This window comes from Aythya marila (assembly GCF_965140915.1).
Source record: "Aythya marila genome assembly, chromosome: 2".
NCBI lineage: Eukaryota > Metazoa > Chordata > Aves > Anseriformes > Anatidae > Aythya > Aythya marila.
In genome coordinates this window covers 43156974-43180831 of record NC_139043.1, presented here as the reverse complement: position 1 = coordinate 43180831, position 23858 = coordinate 43156974, and the positions used below count along the sequence as shown (strand labels likewise).

At 43.5% G+C, this 23858-nt stretch overlaps 1 protein-coding gene across 2 annotated transcripts in view; it reads right to left on the bottom strand.

Annotated features, from left to right (window-relative positions):
• Positions 1–1281: 1281 nt before the first annotated feature.
• The window catches only part of TGFBR2 (transforming growth factor beta receptor 2), a 59210-nt gene continuing 36633 nt past the window's right edge, over positions 1282–23858 (bottom strand). For both annotated transcript variants that reach the window (XM_082753768.1, XM_082753769.1), the window contains 4 exons: positions 19450–20249; positions 15061–15202; positions 6866–6993; positions 1282–3525 (listed from right to left, as the gene is read on the bottom strand). In XM_082753768.1, the coding sequence (XP_082609894.1) occupies positions 3346–3525; positions 6866–6993; positions 15061–15202; positions 19450–20249 (1250 nt within the window). In that variant the 3' untranslated portion in view covers positions 1282–3345. The remainder of the gene's footprint in view (positions 3526–6865; positions 6994–15060; positions 15203–19449; positions 20250–23858) is intronic.

The following is a 23858-nucleotide window of genomic DNA, read 5'->3' as shown; positions in this document are numbered from 1 at the left end:
TGCTGCGAGCTGTTTTGTACCTGTGTTTGCTGAAGGATGGGATGGCTGCAGGGCACCCCACCAGGCCTTTCTGTCAGAGCAGCCATGGCAGGCCTGGTGTTGGCAGCACCTCCTGTCCCGACCGATCCCCACAGGTCCCACCACGCTGTCCTCTCTGCAGAGCGTCCTCACTGTGCAGCTTGATTTATGGTGTGGTGGCGTATGTGGGGCAGGGAGGAGGTGGTGTGACGGGAGAGCTGGTGACTGCTGTCTGTGTGGGCGCACACTTAGGCAGAGCCTTCTTCTGAAAGCCCCCGTGTTGCCCATTTTAGAGTGGACTTGACCTCTGTGCTGTGTATCCTGCCTTATATCAGCTACATGTGTTGCTCTGTTTGAAGCACTGATTGTCCAGGAAGGTAGTGAAATCAAAGACACTCTAGGTTTGACAAGGTGTTGAGCAACCTAAGTGGCCTGTTTTGAGCAGGAGCAGTGAGCACCCTGCCGGCCTCAGCTGCTCTGTGATGCTGCCCACCTCATGAACGGCACCTGGGTGCCTGCTTGGGGATCCCCATATGGCCGTTCAACAGGATGTATTCAGCCCAGCGTGGCTTGTGGTGGAAGTTTTGGCACCAAGACATACACCCTGAAAAAAAGGGTGATGCCTAGAAAGCCTCAGATGCCTTAAATCAAGCACTGGCAGGCTGCGCTGTGTGCACAGGCTTTGGTTCAACCTCAGGCACACCCAAGGCAGTTTTCTGGGGGGTGGCGAGGGATGTGCCTCGCTCTTTGTTCATGTGGAGCTTGTGCTCTGTGCATGTCCCCTGCGGGAGGGGTGTCCAGGTGAGGAGAGCGCAGAAGCTGTGCAGCACGAGCACATTAATCATACACTTCCCCGTGACACAGATTTAGTGGGCTGTCTTCTGGCTCACTTTAATACCAGCACCAAAATGACCGAGGTTTAACGAAGGCCTTATCTGTACCCAGGAGGGAGCTAAAAGCAACAGACCATCGGCTGCAAACCTGCTTCTCCCCCCTCCCCTGAGACCAGGGAAGGTTTTACACCGCAGGGGCAGCCAGTGTGGATTTCTTCTCTGGTGTTACTGTGTGTAAGGGAAGGACCCAATGGGGGAAGGAGTCATCAGCAAAGTGAGAGACATTCAAAGGCCACTGGACTTGCTGAGCATGGCATTCAGGCCTCCAGTGAGAGGGGATGGACCTGAATTATTTTAGGATAGGGATCATTTTAGGAAGAGGCCCCTACCTAATTGTGGATGCCCTGGAGATGAAAGACAAACCTGAGCTGGTGTTATTTTATTTGCTCCAATAAACATTTGATTTATACAAAACAAAACAAAAAATAATAAAAAACCACCACTGTTTACAAAGCAAGTTAAGTGCTTGAAACATTTGATAAACAAGAGTATATATTGTTCACATTCCTATTTCATACATGATGTACAGGTGAAGTATGCCTTAAAAGAATTTAAAAAAATCCTTTACATGTAGTAGTAAAAAAAAAAAAAAAAGAAAGAAATGTCAGTATTGACCCTTCTTTTGGGCCTGCATAGGCACTGGCAGCACCTCGCTAGATGGCAGCGGCCCTGCAGCTCCCTCACTTCTTGTTTTTATTAAAAAAAAAAAAAAAATCACCCTTCCCCCCTAAAATTCGACACAGCATCCTCTGAATTCCACCATAGTTGCTGAGATTTTGCTCTGCTCTGTTTAAATATTTCTGAGTAGTTTAGTTTAAATGAAACAAAAGCTAACAAAACCACTTGAAATAAAATATTTTCCATCATGTTTGAACTCCTATTTAAATGAGTATGATTCCTGTTGACTGATTTGTCAATGTCTTCTAGAAAAATATCAATGTTTATCTGTCAAAGGTGTTTAATAAATTGCACTGGATATAGTCCTGTACAGGACTGGTCTGTGCTGGCTGAATTTCTAGTTTCCAAGGCCTGCTTACATGCCAAGGGCAAGAAAAAAAGTGAAAAATCACTGCAAAACTCCTGAAGATAAAATTGTTAGCATTTATTAAACACACTGCTGTCATTTATATAAGTCCAATGTAATGCCAACTGTCTTCCTAAACATGTCGGAGACCAGAAGCCCTGCTATCCTATATGCAAGCAGCGTGGAGGGCAGGATATGACATTAATCTGATGTTATGGATCTTTCCCTCAGCTCTGAGGTCCTCGTGCAAAAATAAAGGCACTGGGTGTTGTCTCGCTTTTTTCTAGAAAGCGTGGAACAGAGTCAGACCATGGTGTGTCAAGCAATTAGACATGCTGTACATGGAAAAAGTATTTGTTCTTACAGCAACACAATCAAGGTAAAAGGAAAGGGGAGGAAAAAAAAAAAAAAAAGAGTACTGCCTGCACTCAGAATGCAGAGCAAATATAAAACATCTGCTTGGATTATTGCTGGTCGTGTCTTGTTTTGTATGGTTTGGGGGTGGGGAAGGGAGGAGGGGAAATCTCATCCTGCTGATATTTTGCAACCTGCTTGCAAGCAGCATGAATTGAAAGCAATAAACATGTAACGCTAATGACCTCTGTATGAAAACACACGTACGGGAGGGGGCAAACATCCTCACACTCCCATTGTGGGATGCTGTGAGGACTTTGGGGTTAAGGCGAGAGGGCAAAGACATCCCTGAACCTTCTAAAATGTGCAGCAGACAGGACTGCATAGTTACAGCTGCAAAGCCAAATCTGCCTTTCTGCTGTGAGACTGCTCCTGCAACTGTGAGCTCCCGGGCCACAGCTGGGTGCTTATTGTGTCTCCTTCGAAAGCCACCTTCTTATTGCTTATTATTCCTATCTTTTTGGCAGAGTGCTTAGTGCACAATTGCTAGTGTCCTGATGTGCCAGTCTCCCCAGGCTCTTTCCCTAAATGGGGAGGGATCTCTAATGCACAGGTAATTTCCTGGAGGCATTTTTAAAACTCTTTCCTTCAGAGCATGGCTGTTTATATATATATATATATATACACATACATACACACATTTTTTATATATATATATGTATATATATATATAAATAGCAATTTCATAGTTATATACAGGCATTAATAAAGTGCATAATGTTATTGGCTATTCTCAAATCTCATTTCCTGAGGAAGTGCTACAATACATAGCTCCTCCCATGACATGGCATGATGCTGGCAGCCAACACTAGGGTATGACACCTGCTCCCTGGCTTTTAACTCCCTTGAATACATCTCCTTGTCCAGAGCCACAGCTTAAAGGGAGTAGTGACAGCCTCAGTCCTCCAGGAAGCAAGTCAAGGCACCGATCGAGACTTCTTCCTTCGCCAAGGTTTAGGAGCGACTTCTCTCCATTTCGGAGCTCTTGGGCTCACACTACTTGGCGGTGGTCACGGAGCCATCTTCGGGGATCTTCTCCTCCGAACAGCTCCTTCCTGAGAGCTTGTCGTGGTGCTTGAGCTCGCTGAAGCGCTCCGCGACGCACTGCGCCGTCAGCCGGGCCTCGGGGTCGTGGTCCCAGCACTCGATCAGGGTTTCACACACCATCTGAATGCCCTACAGAGAGCACAGGGAGAGCAGCTGTGATGGGGACAGTCTGAGTCACCGCCAAACCACATCTGTGAGAGTTTGTTTTAAGGCCCTCCAAAGTGCAGGGGGTTACTTGTACGTGCTGGAGGTGACGGAACCAGTCCCCAAAGTGCTTTGTGGGCTCTGCTGTCACTGTAATGGGGGTATTGACTTTTTTTTTTAAATATATTTTTTAGAAAAACACCCTACTACTGTACTTGCAGCAGCTTACATCACTGGTAATGTCATACCTGGATGTATATTCTGATACTTCATAATAAGAAAAATTATGGTTTGGAACAGCGTTAGGGAATCAAACAGTTTTTGTTCCAATCGATATGATCAGACTGCCTGGATAATGACGTCCTGCTCAACCCATCCATCCCTTTGCGTGCCTGAATTCTGTATGGGCTTTACGAACAGATTCTGATTGCCAGCAGTATCAGGCCCTACACCAGCCTTTATGAATTCCCCGCAGACTAAGTAAAACTATGTGCAAATACGGGCCGCAGTCCCACAAACACTTAAACACATGTCACTCACAGATGTAGCTATTTAACCTTCATTTCAATGCTGATGCACATGTTTACAGGAACAAAAAACAGTTGCATCTTTGTAATGCATTTTGTAAACATGAGGTATTTGCCAGGAAATTGTGTGCTTTGCGTTATGACACTAAAAGCCCATTAAGTAGGATTTATCTTAAACTTCTTATTTAAAAAAATAACATTTCACAACAGTGCATTAATTGCGTAATTTACCTAATTGGTGATGTTGACTGATGTCAATGTTAATAGCAGAACGTTATTGTCTGTATACAAATAGCATTAGTTTTCTGCTGGCATTGAAATTACAAGCAGTAAATTAAATTAAATATTAAACATTAACTTGAAATCAATAGTGCAACAAATCTCATTAAGGGGGAAAAAATGTAATATGTAAATCCATTCCAGAATTTTATCACGATGAATAATGAGTTCATTACAAAAACACGACTGCAGTGGAAGGAAATGAATATGGAAGAGCCATTACAGTAAGAGCAACTTCTGTGGAGTTCAAAGCAGATCCTCAGCTGCTGTAAACTGTCACAGCCCCGCTGAAGCCAATGCGTCACTGAATTTTAGACAGCACAACGTGAAACTCTGAAGGGACTCAAGCGGAGGGAATTAAATCCACCTTCATTAAATGTCCTGTGCCTGTGTTATCAGGCATCCATTTCCTGCCTCAGAGCCTCCAATGAGCCCTGCTGGAGCTTGCTGCACATGCCCCAGAAATGTGCAAGTGCAGCACAGGGCACCCCAGTTGGCAGGATGCCCTGTCCTCGGGGGTGTGGGTGGCACGAACTGGCTCCTTGAGCACCCCAAGCCCCGGTGGTTCCCTGCCAAAGCGCCCTGGCCATGCTGGCACACTGATGCTGGCCCTACAGCTGGCCAGCTGTGCCTGGAAGGTGCTCCTGAAGCCTTGCTTCGCAGGGCACAGCCAGTCTGTGCCCACAGGAGTGGCTCTGCCCCCAATTCAGTCAAGTCCCCACGCCATCTAACCCTGCCTGAGGCCTGCTTTAAGTGCCAGTGACTTTTGCTTTATAGGGGCCTTCATTGACCTCAATGACATGTGTGTCACTTGACTCTTCCCAAACACACAACGGAAATATTTGCTGACAGCTTCTGCCTTTGCGTTAGCATAGGCCATATCTTTCTTTCATATGCTGTAATGGATTGGTGCTAAGTTAGATTTCCTTTTGCTCTTGAGAAAATTTATTGTCCTCAATTTGCTGACCACAGACTTTCCTGTTGTTCTTCTCTTTCCCTAATCAGTTCTCTACACTGCTCTATTTTTTTTTTCACACAGAAGACCGTGACTTTTGAGTATTCTCAGAAAGTTTTCACACTGTTCCTAATTTTAAGCATTTTCTTCTACTTATTTTTTATTTTCCCCCAAATGATCTGGCTCAGGATCTATTCTGCTTTGTTAATTGGGATCTTCTAAAGTACCATGTGTATATTACCAGTTTGGACTTCGTTTTGCCTTTGTGGAAAAAAAAAACAACTGCAATTAACTCGCGATCACTTTTATTAGCTCAATTACAAGAAAAATAATTCTGCAATAACTTTTCTATTCTATGCAGATGAGCACTAATACAACCTCTCCTTCCCAGATCAACATGTTAGTTAGAAGATGGTTGTAGCTCTAGCTCCTAGAAATTTCTAGGGCCTTTCAGTCCTGCTAACATCAGATATCCAGGTGTCCCTCAAAACACAGCTCTCCTCCCCAGTTAAAGCACCCCTCCTCAATAATCCTGCTCGTTACAGCTGGCTGCATAAGGATTGATACCACTGGTCTAGGAAGGGGCTGTGCTCTGCCACAGTCATCAGGCAGCAGATGTGTTGCTCCTGGTTGGAGGAGTGATTGATTACAGCCACTCACACGGCCTTTCCTAAGTAAGTGTTAGACTATGATTTTAACATCCCAACTGGAATGAAAAAGGGAGTGTTATATTGCTCCTGATGGAAATGCTAGCTGGTCTTGGTTGCCTGGGCTTTTATAAATGTCCCCTGTGCTTTCCTTTTGTCTGTAAGACCACTCAACATACCGCATTGACAAACGCAATGACCAAGCCTCACTTCTCTGACATGAGTCTCATTTTATCTCTTCTGATAAAACTGCTTAGAGCAGAATTTAAGAAATGCATGCCTTTGGCTTGTTTCCATTCAGCTTCAGCTACTCAGAAATCAGGCCGTGACTATCACACCTAGGAAGTGCAACCGTGGTGTCCGCGAACGGGGAAAGCTGATAGAGTGCCTCCCGACATGCAAGGGAAAGGGACTGCTACTACACAGAATAAAAACAAACTGGCTTGCTGACGACTCATTTCCTATTTTCTTAAACCTGTCAACAGCTGGGATTCCACTATGACCGTTCTCCATGATAAAGTGCTGAAATTTGTTTTCTCTGCTGAAGGGATGCATGTGTGAAGTTGCTCTCTTTGACCTTTCAGAGCCTGCACGCAGTGTGCTGTGAGGCCCTAATTATTCTGTGGCTGTCTAGATGGTTGTTGAGTCTCAGGTTTCCTTTTTTTTTTTTTTTTTTTGGTATGGTCACTTTCAGATTACACTGGTGGGCAGTAGAAATTCCAGTGCTTTTGGGGCAGGCACAATGACCCTGTGGTGTCTAAACCATGGGCAGCATCAGTGTCACCATGTGGCAGAGCTCTGATCTGTTCAAAAGAGAGATCCCTCCCACTGAGCAGGATGCCGAGCTAAGGCTCAGGCTTTGGGCAGCAACTAAATGTGTGGCGTGGCTCCCAGCTGCTTCGATGTGGTGCTCTTACCTGATGGTTAAGCCAGGAGCTGGGGATCTCGGGTCGCCCTCTGTCTCTTAGGACGTTGTCCTTCATGCTTTCCACGCAGGGGTGTTCTCGCACTTTAGAGCCGAATGGGGGCTCGTACTCTTTCACTTCTGCCAAGAGAATAAGCAAACACAAGGGTATTCAGCTGGGCTGTGCTGGTGCCAAGTGTAAAGGGAGCTGGCTGTTCTCTGGAGGAGTAGGAGGCACTGATTAGCTGCTCAGTGCCACTGCTCTGCCTGACCAGCTCCAAACAAAGCAAAGCCAGTTGGCATGTTCAAAAATATTTCAGATGTGTTTCTCCCACATGCCCCCGCCCTCCCTCCCTCCCTCCCTTTTTGTTTCCTAGCCAACTAGACAGTTCTCATTTAAACCCTTTAGTACATAATCATATTAGCCACAGTCAGAGCAGCAGAGTCACTTATAATGGCTTGGGAGCCTTTCACAGTCTCTGCTGAGCCAAAACACGCAGGGACTTCAAGGTGAGCTTTGCTTGAGCCAAGCTTGCAAGAAAGGGTTACTTTGGTCCCCTGTAGGTTCCCCAGGGTCCTCACACGCTTTCCAGGTGAAATATACACCGAAATCTAGGTCATAGATATTAATGTGCCAGATTGCTAGGAGGAAAGAGTTGCTCGAAAAGGACAAAGTTACAGCAAGGAGCAGTGCTGGAAGCTTCCACGTTACCCTTGTTTATTACCGAGCCAGTAGTGGTCTGCTCTTATTTTAGGCCTCTTTCCCAAAATAGGTCAGTTTTGACCCATGATGCAGGGGGCATGGCTTCCTGAAGGGGCTGCTGCCATTCTGGTTTTTGTTTGCATGTTGCATATTTTCTTTGCTTTTTTTTGGAGAGAGAAAGGAAGAGGCAGACATATGGGACCTTTGGAGGAGACTCAAGAAATCTCTGAGAGCGGAAATATTATAGTAGATGCTGACACAGTGTAGAAAATGCTGTGGTTTCTTTGGGAACAGATGGAGAATTTACTCATAGGCCTAATGACTTGCTAGTATTAGATAAAGATTTATGAAGTTGGCCTGTTCTGCTGCCTCTTATTTCTTTCTAGGAATTAATTGAGGGCAAGAAAAACTGACATGTAATCTACTAGGCAGGCTGAAGAATGCAAGTGTCTAGAAGATGTGTGAAGAGAGATGAACAAGATGGGAGACACAGTACTGCTGTATAATGTTGCAACCAAAGTTCAAATACAGTATCCAGCACTGCTCAGTCCTCTCCAGGGGCATTTTGTAGTAAATAGGAACTCTGAGAAGGGCGATAACAATGATTAAGGGCCCAGAAAAAGTGTCCAGCAAAGCTTGGCTTTGAGTACTTTGAAGGGAAAGGTGAGAGTATGGTAAAATATTAAAGTAATTAAATATTGAGATAACATAGGTCAGGTCATTCTGACTGACATATCTCATGATAAAAACAAGGTAGTATTGAACATAACTAAAAGGTGGACTTTTCTCCAAGAGTCAGGCTGTAGATCTCATTGCTTAGTGATGGCTATGAGAAGAAGACTTGACAAGCTACAGAAAAAGAGAGGGGATTTCTAAAAGAATAGCCTATGTCATAATAACAAACATTTTGGAAGGGATATTAAACCTCGTGCTTTAAATGTTCAGCATTTATAGGTCCAGCTGCAAACAACTATGCATGTAGTCCAGCAGATTACCCTACAGATGCCTCCTGCAGAGATCTCCCTCCCTCTCCTGGATCATTTGCTGCTGGCCACTGGCCACACAACTCTCTGCTGCTTGTCTATAGTCCTGAAACACAAGCTCTATCTTCTCATAAGTAAATTACTTTCTTTTCGACTCAAGGGCCAAACTCTGCTTTGCTTCCTTCCCTCCACAAGAAGGCATACCAGTTTCATCCACATTGATCTGAGTTTGAGATTATTCAGCCAAAGTAAATTCACAAGACTTCAGCCCAAGAAGTTAACTGAGCAGTTCCCATCCTGCTGGTCAAAAACCCAGATTTCCATGCAGTGCAAGCCCAATGATTACAAAGCAGATGCATTTACGAACAAAGGTAATCGAAATAGTAAAGATTGCTGAGGAAACCTAAATAGCATGATCTATACACTGTCTCCATCGGGTATGGTTTGCTTACAGTAGTGGTCCTGGACACTAGCCAAGGCTCAGAGATCTCCTAGCAAAAGCAGAGAAGACGATCCCTGTTAGGGACAATCGACCATGACACAGTGTGAGGGGAAAAACAGGCTGGAAAAGAGCATAGCGGGGGAGACAAGCATCAAGGGGAAATGTTGAGCAATGGCACCTGTGTGGCACTGTCAGCTGTTTGGAAAGTTCCCAGCACCATATAGGTTACTTTTAATGTGAACAGGCCGTTTTGAGCATGTATATGTCTTTTTTCAAGAAATCCCTGCAAGCTAGGCTCTGGTTTGCTCTTCTGTGCTTGCCTCAGAGGAGTCTGAGTGTGCAACAGAGGGAAGCTGGTGCTGTGGTGCTGATCTGTTCCCTCTTGCTGAGCTGAATCTGAAGGCCACTGAGGTTTATGAGATGGCTCACGTGGGGGAAGGGAAAGCCTTCCTGGGGAATTGACAGGTTTGTAATACATTTTCCATGTACAAGAAATTCCTTCTGTGCTATAAGCATTCCTCTTCTAAATATAAAAACTATTGTGTTTTTTTGTTTGTTTGTTTGTTTTGTTCTGTTTGTTTTGTTTTGTTGTTATTGTTCATTTGTAAAGAAGGAGAAATTGAGGCCAGATGGCAATTCTCTGTAATAACTTTATAGTAATACGGCCGTGCCTTCCCTCGGTTTGAAAAGCATGCAGCATCTTCTTGCTATTTATTATCTCGCTTCTCTCTCCCTTAGAAAGAAAAGCCCACTGAATCCTCTGGCAGTAAATCCTCCTTATGCTGGGGAATCTCAGGTGTCAGACACATTTTGCAGTAATAGCTAGGGTTATTCATGGATCATGTTGATGTGCTGCAGTAGATGTAACAGATGCCAGTCTGAGGTAGGTTAAGATGTTCCTTCCTAGATGCTCATGAACAGCTATATACAGATGCTGAATCTATTTTTCATGACTTATATGTTTCTTTTGATTGTTTTTTGACCAGTCAGCCACTAAAAATGACAACTGGTTGAAGTACCATAAATATCTCAGGTATCCTGAACTACAGCACCTTTAGCAGTCAATAATGGCAGGGCTCCTTCAACTTCAACCTCCAGCATTTAATCTTTATGGTCGTGAGCTACCTTGCACTAATAATCACTGCACCTCTGCTTCCCTTTAACGCTGGCATGGCCATAACTCTCAGAAAGGCTGGGACTGGATTGTAGCCTCAAACAGTTATTACTGAAAATCTCTATTTGTTGTGCCTGATGAATGCTTTGGAAAATTTGGCTGTGGGTTCCTCAGAGGAATAAGCCTCTCACATGTGATCTTCTGCTCTCAACTCATTGTAGTGACATTCTCTTCCTTCAGGCCAGAACTACACACCTGCAAATCCTGTCAACACTCCCTCATGTGATCTGTCTTGCTGTTTTTTTTGTGGGACAGCTCGTCATGCCGGCAGATGAAGGCTTATTTGTAGAATTAAAGCAGGAGTGAGGTGAAACAAGGCTAGCAAAAATCACAGAGCACAGTCCACAGCAGTGAGCTGGTGCTTGGGAGTTTTGTGTCCTTTTGAAACACCCCTCATTTTAGAGTTTCCAAGGGGTGAGCCACAGGAGAGAGAAATCTATCGATGGTGGGGCTACTGAGACAACTCACATACATACGTACACACACATCTGCATGTGCATGCAGTGTGGCTTTCTTCATGCTAGAGGAATTTAGGCGGTGGATCTCTTTAGCTGTTGCACAAAGGGACTGTGCAAGGCTCCAAAGCCATTTCATGGCCAAGTTTAAGGAGTTGTCAAATGCTTACTTCACATTTTCCCTTGATTTCCCAGTTCCACTCCTTTCAAATATGAATGTCAGCTGGGAAGGGTGAGGATGAGTTGGGATGGGTGAACTCACTCTGCAGTTTCCCTTGCACAGACACGTTCTAAGTGACTTCACATCTGATGATCAAAGACACACAGCCACCCTTTCAAAGGGTCAGGGGCGTGTGAGCTCTGCTCTGATTACAGGCTGCTTAGTCACTGTGTGCTGGATTCTCAGGTGGGAAAGCAGCAGAACCCAGGAGGGAGATCTTATCTACCACCACCTGGGCTTGTTGAAGGATGACACCAAATATCCTACATGTAGTACTGTGGTGACACATGGGGAATTTCTGGGAGATGAGCTGCTGTTGTGGGGTGATGCTGCACTGTGTGGATGTACCATCTCAGGGCTACATGCCCCCACATGACATCGCAATGCAGGCATGTCCCACTTGGGCTTCTCTCTGCAGGAGAAGCTTAAATCAGGCCTCAGCTGCAGATGCCTCAGGGCTTAATGTGCAGGCACATCCCCACTGCACAGGCTATCAAGATGTTCACTGCTACCACTGTCACCTCTGCATGCTCAGCATGATTAACACCGAGTGCTTCACAGGCTACAGGATACACAAATGTTTAGTTGCAATTCCTGGCTGACTCTTCCCAAGTAAGCATAAGATTAACTAAAGATTTTATTCGCATTAAACACAGCTCTGGTAAAGCAAGGCTGCCATTTCAAACAAAGCTATGCTGCTACACCAAAGCCAGTGGCAGGTGTAGCAGCCTTACACTGCAGGCTGTACAATGCTGCACAAGCAACTTTGCCATTTTCTGAGGAGTTTCTCTTCTCCCTCTTCACCAGCCCTGTGCATCCAGAGGTTCCTTTTCCTCTCCTCTCCTGCTGCCCCCAGCAGTCCCCTGGCTGCCGCAGCTCCGATACAAAGCAGATGGTTTTCTTTTCTTTCTAGGAGGCTGTCGGAGAAATTACACTTGCCTCAGTCGCCAAAGCTGTGTCGCTCTGAAAGCAAGTGGTTTAGATGAAAATTATATTTCTTGCAACGTGCAGCATCTGGTGCACAGCTGTTGCACTGAATGAAATACCAAGTTAACGGCAGTGTGGAGCAGTTGAAGTTCTCCCCAAAGCAGTATTGCTGAGTTCCTAAATATGCCTCTTAAATTATACTCCAGTGAAAAATCAGTCAAACTTGATCTTTGCCTCTGTCTCCCTTTCCCTTGTGCCTCATTTCTGCTTCTCTGTATTTAGCACAACAAAGTAACAATGAACAGCACAGCCTTTCTCGAAAGCTGATCCCCACCTGCATATTTACTACGGCAGCTTCACAGTATGGATTATGCTGCTGGGTATTTTTGTTTAAACGTCTGCTAACTGCAAAGGCCTGGCATGCTGTAGAGACTGTGCTCAACAAAGCTGCTGCAGTGAAAGAGCCTGCCTCCATCGCCTCCCACACTCACCCAACACCTGCACGTTGACAAACGGATCCTGAGAGCTCCCTTTGTAGAAGAAGTAAAGTCACCCTACCTTTACGTGGCTGAGTGGCAATTAGCCCCCCACATGCTTCCTTCCCTAATTGTTGGAAGTTGTTAATGCTACCGCCTCTGCATTTGGCTGCTCTCTGAACTTCCATGGACCTGCTCTACCGAGAAGGAGCCCACACTGCAGTCAGGCCTGTGCTAGGACGATGGCCTCTACAACTTTAGGCTCCTTTGGAAAGGCTGGCTGCAGTCAGGACAGCCTACCCTGGCTTATACGTGAGGTCATTCCTCTCAGAGCCCATCAGTTCAGAAAGACAAGAGGGGTTTGCGTGAGTGGAGGGAAGGGTGCAAGGAGAGGAGGGAGTCTCACGGGTGACGGATGGAGAGGGAAGCAGAGGGGGAGCTGCAGTCACGAATCACTGTAAGGATATTTTACCAGCTGGTTGCAAAGAGTCAGCCTGCATGAACCAAGGGAAAATCTAAGAAGGAAATGAGAGAAACCATGTGATGCTTCTGCAGCTCAGCACCAATGACAAGCTAAGGGAGGTACATCCTGGGAGTTATTTTTAGCTGCTGTGGTTGAAGACACTAAACCCAAGTTCCACCCCCTACAGATCCTACCCAAAGACTCCCGTGGTTCTGCTAGGGAGTTCAGCTACCTGCAAAGATGACTGAAACATGGAAACAAAATTTGAGAAGTGTGTTTCTGGAGATGAGGAGAACTGAGGGATGAAATGAATAAGGAAAATCAGGAGATGGGGGTTAAGCTCCACCTTGAAAGCAAAGGGTATGCTGAGCCAGAGAGATCTCTCTTTTTCCTAAAATGACTTCAGCTTTTCTTCTCAAGGTTATAACGGGTCAGTCTCTACCAGCTAAACATGCTGGTGATTTTCCTTCCTTATGAAACTCCCTTTATATCCTCTTTTAGGCAGTTGCCTTTTGAGAACAGCAGCAATAAGGTTTGCTCTTGCTACAACCTCCATTTCACTGTACTCAGCAAATATGACCAGGACGGGACTCAGGCATCAGCAAAGATAAAAGAGTCCACAGTGAACAGCTCATATTTATATTAATAACGTGTGTTCCTAAATTCAAGAAACAGACAGCCCAAGAAACAGGGCAAAGATCCGTTTTCTAATGTTTTAAATCTCCTCAGCCACATTTACAAAGTGCTAATGAAAGGCTGAAGGTGTGCCAACGCATTTAGAAACATACATGACCACGACAGTTAAATGTGGATAGGTTTGCCTTGGAACATGCCAGAATGAGTTTCAGTTCTTGAGGCACCACACGTTTTTGCCCCCAAAGATTTGCCTAGAAAAGAATGTTTTTTCATGCATTTATGCTAGCGCTAGCTGTTTGCACACATACTTGCTTTGTAGCGTTCCCGGCAGGGTGCAAATTGGGGCAAATCTGTTGCCCACAGGGCGGCCCACCCACAAAGACCAAATGCTGGTCAGACAGAGCCGGAGGCTGAGATGGAGGCATTCCTCCCTCCTGCACACAGACACCATGGTGCAGCCGCACAGCTGCTGTGCAGAGTGGCCTCAGAGACCTCGGTGGACAGTCTTGTGGTATCCCATGGTTGTGAGCAGAGAAACAAGGAGCGGCTATGTGCATCTTCCAAAGGGACACTGGTTTCCCTGCTGTACACTATGTTCCCCATACTGTAGCGCTCTACCCTGCCAGATTGTCCTGTCTCTGTGGCAGCCCTTTGAGATGCAACTGTGCCAAGTCCAAGGAAAAGGGAGCCTCTGTACTTTTGGAAGTAGGGTAACAAATCAAAACATAGTCACATGTCTCCCATAATATCCACATCAGTGTTATCTGTAACAGCCTCACTCCTCAGACTGCCTGTGGGAGTCCTGGACTGTGCAGCAGATTTTGTCAGAATGATTACTAGACAATACGAGCAGACAGAAGAATTTTATATTTAACTTAGTCTTATTTTAGTCCCTGAAGTAAGGTGAAAATCTTCAAACATAGCAATATGTAATGCAGATATCTCAACAGCAACTTTTGTGATTTCTAGCACATACCAGTGCTGCACACTGGGAATTCGGGGGCAGCTTTAGGCAAAAACAGAAATGGAGATTTTGTGTCTGTGAACAAACTCTGAATATGAACAAGCAAAGAAGCTCTTTTTGGAGAAATTCTGATAGTCAATTCCACTCATTTTCATTTTGTTACTGCACTTAATGCAATGAACCTCCCTTGTTTCTCAGGCGGATGATCTCTTGCAATATCACAAAAAATGATAAGTGGCAGCAGGGGATCTCAGGAAAGCAGAAAGGTTTTTGTATCCCTACGATGGCTCTTACTGAAATGATCAGTTAGTAAATGTGACACTTAACTGGCCCCTCATTAGGTTTCAGAGTGAATATTCCATGAGGGTAAATGGGGGACAGTTACCACTTCTTGGTATTAATATTTCAAAGCTTCTTATATTTACGATCATTTTGGGGGAGGACATACAGACTGAGTCTCTCCATATATACTCAAGATGCTATAGTTTAAGGAAAAACAGACATTAATAATCTTTAAAAGTGGTCTACCTAACAGCAGTTTTATCCTTACAGCAGCTGGGGACTGATTTTCTCATGCTCTCAGGTGCTTGACCTTCAAGCCTGCTCATGTATATCTTATACTGCTGAAGGCCTGTTAGATTACAGTATCCAGACACACTAGAACAATCAGTGAGACCTAAATAGAATCACCCATACTCACAGACAACCACAAGAGCATGTCTGTCCAAACATACTTTTAGAGAGAAGAAAACTGAGGGCACTTACCTCCAACACCGTTGCAGCGAGATGTCATTTCCCAGAGGACCAAAGCCATGGAGTACACATCTGTTTGTTTGAAGGACTCCACATTTTCTAGGTTCATCCTGGACTCCAGAACCTCGGGAGCCATGTACCTTGCTGTGCCAACCTGCAGGAGAGGAGATAGGGCAGAGCTCAAGAGCTGAAACTGTAATTCATGCTTTGGATTCTGCTGTGATGCGACATCAGCTTTCACAGAAGCGGTGCCATTTGACAAGCATCCAACAATTCAAGCCATACTTGGCACAGGTCATATTTTCTGCTGCCATGGGAATCTGGCATTGTCTTGACTACCAACTTGCACCTCCCTTGGTAAAGAAAAACACTAAAACAAACAAGCAAACAAACAAACCCAGCAACCCTTTATAGTTCCTTAAGCCCATGATTTTGGCACTGACAAGTTTTCTCACTCTGGCTGTTTACTGAGATAAACTCTGCCCTCTGGGGCTGAAGAAAATGCCACTGACCGAGTGTCTTTCAGATGAGCAAGAAACACACTGTATTCTTTTACACTGCATATTACAGAGCAAGCAGTTTCTTTCAACAGTACTCTTAAAATGAAAGTTGTAAATGCAGGCTTGGCAGAAGAAAGCAGACACACAAACACTAAATGCAGAAACACACATCTGAAGTGAAACCAAAAATCAACCCTTTTTTGTTTCCTATAAAGTTTATGTACATTGAGTAATTTTCAGCAATGATTTTATCAGCTTTGCTGAGGTCTACATTATGACCTTGATTGCAGAAGGCAAAGTTTAAATGTCTGTTTTTATCAGAAGGAAGGATTTAAGGAATAATTATTGGATCATGCACCAGTTGCTCTCTAATAACATATTCCTCACAGGGTAGGTATCAAAAAATTACATGCATACAGACACACACATACACATGTCCTGAAAAACTCCCAAGGTAATAAATCTTTGATCAGGCAAACACAGCTTTAAATGGGAGACTGTTTGATCACACAAATAATAAACACTCAGAAGTGGATGATGCAGTAGGACTGGAGATTCAAATGGGCTGTTTGTAGACTGCACTACAACCATCAGTCCAGAGCCCAGTGATAAGCAGGACTGGAAAAGATCATTTCAGTTATTGGGTCTGCAGTTGCTGAGAGAGCCATTTGGCGTGCTTCTGGAAACAACTCTTACAACTCCATCCTCAGGGCAAATGGGAAAAAGTGCTGCAAGAAGTGTAATGCACCATATCCAAATGTTTGTAGGACTAAAGCCTTGATATAAACAGGGGACAGCAAACAAAACAAAACAAAACAAACAACAACAAACCTGAGCATCTGTCCCAAAGTTAAATTCCCTATCATGTGGGTTCTGTGATTAATTTAAGGCCAAGCATGTGAGCGACACTGACGCATTGAACAGTTACTTGGGATAATCATGTCTCAGCACCAATGAGTTCACCAATATCTCCCTGCCTTACAGAACATGAACATATGGAAACCCTACAGAAGAGGCTCATCCTACCTCCATCCCTTCCCCAACACACAACTTCTTCCCCAGGAAGATTCCATGCAAAGTGTTAGAAGGGATACCGGCACACTATATCCCACAGTTCCCCAGCCCCAAATCCTGCTGTTTTCAACAGACTCAAATAATACGGATTCTTAACATTGTCCCAAGTGCTGTTTTAGTTTGGAAACATTTCACACTCTCTTTGCAGCAATAAAAATGATTCCGCAGCTTAGCTGCACAATGGAGGCTCAAGCCCTGTAACTAAAAAGTGCAATGGGAAATGCAGAGAAAATTTAAAATGACATGAAGAACGATATCAAGCTAATCCCATTTCCATCCTGCTTAGAATTTATCATCTGTTCCACTCTGCTCTGTCTTTTTATCTGCATTTAGATTATGAGGTCTTTGGGTCAAAGATACTGTTCCTGCATCTTGGGAAACATGAGTCCTGGACCTCAAAGACATTTTAGGTGCCTAAACTCCAACAATTCAGAATTGATCATTTGTCTGGAATCGGGATATGCTTTCTCTCTGCAATGACTGGTCTGCTTTCTGTTCTTCTCTTCCAAAACTCCTAGTGAGGGATCATTTTTCTTCCTGTGGTATATTATAATTTGTGCAAGTTTTGGAACTTTTATGCTGCAGACCTTATATTTTTTTTCAAGCTGTTGGGGATGCTTTGTGCCTTGAGGTATGTCAGTCAGATGGGCAGTGGATATCCCTCTTTATCTGATTAGGAAGATCAGCTGTTACAAGGCTGCTGCTGATGCCGAGATGAGGAACGCCTGCCCTTCCTGGCACCTGCCAGTCCTCTGAACACAACGGGACAAAGGTCCAGCTTTATGAACTCACATTAAGAATGTCTGCAAATATTAATCATCATGGATGGTCAAATGACTAGACTAAAAAGACACCACAAACTGAAAAAAAGATGGTTTACAGTTAGTCATTCTGGGCACTGGTATTGTATAGTCAATAATGGCTAATGGCTTCATGTGGAAGGTAGGTGGGTAGATGGGAAAGAAGGAGGCCCTGTAACACCAACAACTTGCCTTGAATATTACAGTCTAAGTCTGACCAGAAAAATGGTAAAATACTTAAACTCTTCTATTTTATTTCATAGGAAGCTAGAGGTTTCCTTGTATTAAAATTTGAGTCAGCTCCATTATATACCTTCAAAAACTGGACCTCCTGGTGGAAAAGGTTTAAGTCAATGGGTGAAGTTTAGAAATGACCTAACAGGCCAATTCTTATGCAAGAGCTCTTTGACAAAAGCTACAGCACTAAAATTGGCATATTGGGAAATTTGGGTGGGTGGTGCTTCTGTGCCCAGAAGAAACAAGGTGGAGGTTAACATGGAGCCACTTCATGCCAGAAATCAGCTTGCCACAGAGAATAACACTAGCTCAGCCACTGATTCAGTGAAGCTAAACAAAGTAAAACACAGGGCCTCTACATGAGTGCCCGAGAGCACCAATTTCAAAGCAGTAACTTGCTCTGGACAGCACTGTGCTTTGTTGTCAGCATTAGTGTGGACTGTGGAAGTGACAGTACCAAAGCTCTCCTCCTATTTCCAAGTGTCTGTGAGCAATGCCAGAGAAATCAGCTTGAAATATGGGCTGTCTTTAAGCAGTTGAAGTCTCTGAGGGGTGGGTGGGGTTAAGTTTCCGAGCCCTTGACATACACTGCCAAGCACTGTTTTCACTTTACTCCAAATGGAACCAGTCTTATCACTGTCAATATTGGATGACTTCACCAGACTCCAAAAGGCTCTGGCATGCTGGAGAAAAATGGTATGTGATTGTGAGCTGTGTTTGTATTATTTTAAATATGCTTTCCTTGGTTATCATTCTCTCCTGACTGTGGTTAATAAACCCTTTCAAAATGAGATCAGGGCAGCTTCCTCATACTAACGAGAATTTCGAAGAGAAAGATCTTCATTTGATAAATAAAAGCAAAGCTCCCATGAACTCAATAGAGTACTATTGCCTGAAGAGCTGTCCCTGAAAACTCTCTAAACCAAAATATTAGTTCCATGCAAAGTAAAAGGCAGAGTAAATGGACAGGCTTTGAATGGGACCTATGTATAATTATAAATAGTAATTAATTAGGAATTAATTCACTTAACAAATGGCCTGAATTTATACTACAGGATCTTTCATCAGAAGAGCCAATATTCAGAGATATACTTGAAAAAAAATCATCTTCAAAGTATTCACAAACATCCTTGTGGCATGCCTGTGAAGTAGAGGAGCCTTATCCACCCTGCTTAGTTCAAAAAGCAACGACAGAGCAATTATTTTTATTTGACATTCTTACATTTTCTTGCATGTGGAGAAAGTCCCCTGATCTTAAATAGGTTTATTTTCAGCCTTTTAAAGTGATTATATATCACTGCAGTTATCTGCCTATGCCTGTTGAGGACAGAGAGGACTGACTTCACATACGCTGGGGTACATCAGCAGTGGGTCTGCTCACACAAAACCATAGTGCCTCAAGGCCTGAAAACTGTGGCTTAACCTCAAAATATGAAGCACATCCTTATCATGTATGTGCATTGCAGCAGCACCACAAACTGTAGCTGACAAGCTCATACTTGTTTCAATATAAACGCATAGAGAGGATGGTGGCATCATATGCATATGTAGCTCTCTGATCAGAACAAAATCTTCACTGCACTTCTCTCACTGTTGCTTTAATGTTAAATTTAAAGTCTATTCGTTTATATAACATATAAAAATAAACACACAAAAAAACAGTTACATTTATTTTTGGTGATTTTAAGTAAGTATGGCAGCATATATTTTTTAACCCCCTCTTTTCACCCCAGGAACTTACACACCAGCTGATACAACGCATACCACACCTCTTCAAACTTTTAACTTACCTGCCCACTATTGGCCAAGTCATCCACAGAGAGAGAAGGGTCCAGCCTCAAGGATAACCCAAAGTCACAGAGACAGCAGGTTAAATCATTTTTCACCAGGATGTTGGAACTCTTTAGGTCTCTGTGCACAATAGGGGTTTTGGGGCGACCACAGGGTGTGTGATCACTATGGAGATGGGCAATCCCTCGGGCCAAGGATCCACCCAGTTTCCAGAGGTCCTCCCAGCTGATAATGTGTCGTGTGAGGTATTCCTGCAAGTTTCCTCTAGCATGGAAGGCAGTGATCAACCAATACTGTTTACCAAGATCTGTCTTACGCTCCTCTGCCGTCAAGAACTGGAGGATGTTCTCATGCTTGAGATTTACATCTGAAAAAATGTCTTTCTCAGTTTTCCAGGATGCATACTCTTCATAGGGGAAGATCTTGACTGCCACAGTTTCATACTGCTCAGATGTGTTTTGCTTCAGTTTGGCTTTATACACTTCAGCAAACCTTCCTTTGCCAACAACAATGTCCAACTCAATGGGCAGCAATTCTGTGTTGTGGTTGATGTTGTTGGCACAGGTAGAGCTGATGTCTGAACGGTCATCATCTAACATAATAGCACAAACGTCACTGCAGTCCTTATGTTTCCTGGGCTTAACATTCTTCTCCCACGCCTTGTTGAGCTTCCTCTTCTTATGAGTGCGGTAGGCATAAAAGATAACAATCACAGCAACAGAAATCACCAGTAAGGGGACAAGACTTATGATTGTGACTTTGGAAATTTCATCTTTCTCCTCTGGCTTATGGGGGTCATCTGTAAAGGAGAGCAGAAGGAAGACATACATTAAATGACAGCATATATTTGTGTATACAGGAAGTTGTCAGTAACCTACAATTTTCATTCAGTGTGCAATACCTGATTTCCTCCATTAATAGTAAATAATAAAAATGATCACTACTTTCTTACCTCAAAATGTTCTTTTGTATATAGGCCTGCAGGACTTCCCTGTCTGCTTATTTTATATGGAGCCAGACTTGAATAAGTAAGAAACTAACGTAATTTAATTCTCTAAAGCTCTTAATACATTTTGGATGAAACCTTCACACTCCTAAAGACAGTAGCCAAAGTCCCCTGCACTTACACGGATGATGTATTCTTCTGCCCCTTTAACCAATAATTACAAGAAAACATTAGTTTTTCTCCAAAGACATTGAGTGATAAGTAAATAGACAATGAAGCACACAAATACCCAATTGTCCAGTTACCATGCCAGATCTAGTATATTTCAGTAGGATCCATATAAAGTTATCTTCAGGAAGCCTATCCATGCCCAAATAATGCCTGCTAATATTCAAGCACAAAATGTATGCCTGCACATGAATCTGAAAAACTAAACTCATTCTCTTTCTTTGATATATGTGAAAGTGTTGCTACAACAAACACCTGCATGTACACAGGTGTTTGAACCCTTTAGGCACAATCACGCATGTATGGCACATCTGAGAACTGTCATCCCCTGTGCACTTTTTGCATGGATTTATGTAACTGAAAACTTCCTCCATGTGTCACTTCCTGGCTCTACACTGGCTGCCTTGTTGGAAAACCATAGATAGCTCATTCCAAGCTCTTTAGTGGGTATCACCCCACTAGCATATTGTTAGGTGAAGTACATAGGGATAGGTAATAAAAGGACAATAGAGACATGTTCTTGAATAAGGACATGCTCTGGGAACAGAAAGGAACATATTCCTCTCTGAGATGCCCTCACACCCCTAGAAGTGACCCTACTAGTTCAATCTGGGGTATGTCTTAGGGAAAAGACATCAAGTTGGACTTAATGATCCATATGGGTCCCTTCCAACTCCAGATATTCTATGATTCTATGAAAATAAATAGCATGAAAGGGAATAGTTTTATTCTGAAAACAGGCTAAAGGGAATCAGAACTTAACTGAACCTGATTTGATTGCACGATGAAAACATACTCTGTTAGCCTATTTCTTCCTCTGAGTCACAGTAAATGCGCTGCATTACTTTTCCATGGTGGAGGCCACTAATTGGAAGAAGCCCTGAGGGTCTAACCTGAATAGACTAAAACAATTAATGCTGTAACCAAAGTTAAGCAAGTGGCTAGTGTTTGCGATACAATACTGGTGGATGCTTACAGCCATGTCACTGACTCAAGCCCTGTGCATTGAGCCAAATAAGTCAATATGAAAAAGTTTAATAGATTCTGAAGGGAAATTGCCACTAACTACAGTAACTGTAAGTCTCTGATTCCCCTACATGGTGCATGAGAAAAGTCTCTCAAAATGAAGGGAAAAGCACCGAAAAGGGTAGGGAAAAAGAATTTGCTATCAGAACAAGCAATGCCTCTGACCCCCCAGTTTCATTTTTAATCACTTTTACACTGTATACACAGATAGCTGGCAAGCAGCAGGAGCCACCGGTTATTCAAAGGTAGGTGACAGGACATCTGAAGAGTACATTCTTTTTTTGGAAGAAGGCCTGAATCCTGAACCAGGATGTGCTTCCTCTGTTTGCAAGGTTCATCAGTCAGTGTAGAGCAAGTAACTCAATCCTACCATCTCTCACAGGGCTTCACGGAAGAGGAAGTGTCTTTCTAGCACTGACATTTCCAGCTAGCAGAGGTTAGTGGCATTCATTAGCAGCACCCGTGTTACACCAACAAAGACATGAATTTATTTCATTCATGCAAATTAACCTTTTAAGCCTAACCCTTCTTTCACACCTATGCAAATCACAAATCCTTATTCTCAAGCACTTTCCCCTGGCAACAAAACGTTAGTAACATACCTATACTTAAATGTATAATCACAGATTACAGGCAGCCCTTCAACTTCTCAACTTGTTGAAAAGGGTAAAAAAAAAAAATACAGTTTTTTATAGCCCTTACTGGAGGATTATATTTAGAATGGCCAATGTCACTGTCAGTAAACAGATGATTTGCATTGCTTATTCCCATGTGAATACTTTGCTCTCAGATAATCTACTTTATAAAGAACTAGGGAAACACCCTGGTGGAAGAGGACTGACTGCTGTACGATGGCTCTGTTTCTGAGTTTTTGTTGCGAACAGGCCACAATTTTATAAATGCAACTGTGATCTGTAACAATCAGATAAAATAGTTTTTATGAGCATTTAGAGTTCTGTTGTTGTTTTCCCTTGGTCACCAAAAAGAACACTTGAAGTTTGGACTGTGCTCTTGCAACTGAGCAATATATCATCCTCCTGCAATCTATATTATGTGGTGTACGTGCTTCTTCAGAACACTTTAAGCCCTTTTACTTTGCCACTTTGCAGTATATAGCTCGGATATTTAAAAAACAGATGTCTTACTAAATGAGGGAAAAACAAAATAAAGCAAAACACCCCGAGATGTATTAGACTCCAAGCAGCTAGAGGTAGTTGGCGCACGTGCAGATCTAATGGAGAAAAAACTCATCCAAAGTCTCAATTTCTTTACCATTATGGATATACCAAGGGTTTCTGGTCATTCCCATAATGTCTGAGTGCAGGCTGTATTACTTAGGCCTACAGCTGAGAAGTTTCCAGCAGACTTCACAGATGCTTTAGCTCTTCTTCTTTCTGCATAAGGGAAAGCTCTGCTTGAGGTACTGGGGATTTCTGGGTGGAAGACAGAAACTGTTGATGTTGCAAATGTCATTTGGAAAAGAATGAAAAAAAAATAAATTAATCAAAGCAGAAGCAGAAAAAACTGCTCTGAGGCTGAGCAGTTTTACCACTTCCCCTGAACACTGTATTGTCCTGCATCCCTGCTGCAAAGTGACATATCCGCTTCAGCAGCATCCTGTGGAGGAAGTAGGGAGGCAGGGGGTAAAAAGCATGTGGCTGCACATCCTGCACCTAAAGCAGCAGGGATGTAAGATGTGCTCATTTTCTGTTTTTAAGACACTAGACAGTCCCACTCAAGGCTTGGAAAGAGCAAGAATGAGCACCAAACAGGGGAAATTGGGTGCAGGATCCTGGGCTTAGAATGAGGGGACTGAGCTGCATGCCAGCAAGATTAAAGGAGACAGCAACAGTAAAGAGATGTTGGCACCAGGGGCTGGTTAAAGCAAGGAAACCACTTCTGATTTTGACTGCTGATATGAGCGAAACAAAATCAGCCCCTCCAGCACAGGCTAAGTTTGGGGTACTTCTGAGTTGAATTTGCATTCCAACTCAGGGCAGGATCAAAATCAAGAGTGCATCTGTATGTTTGCATAGTGGCTAGCCAACATTTTCTGGCTTGATTGCAGGAATCTCAGAATAAATATATTCATTTGCTTATAATAAATGCCTATGACTCAAGCACCATAATTTCAAAAATGGGAGTGCAGCTTCCTCTTTCTGAGCACTGCTATGAGCAAAGCCTGGCTGAACAGGCAAGCAAGGAAAT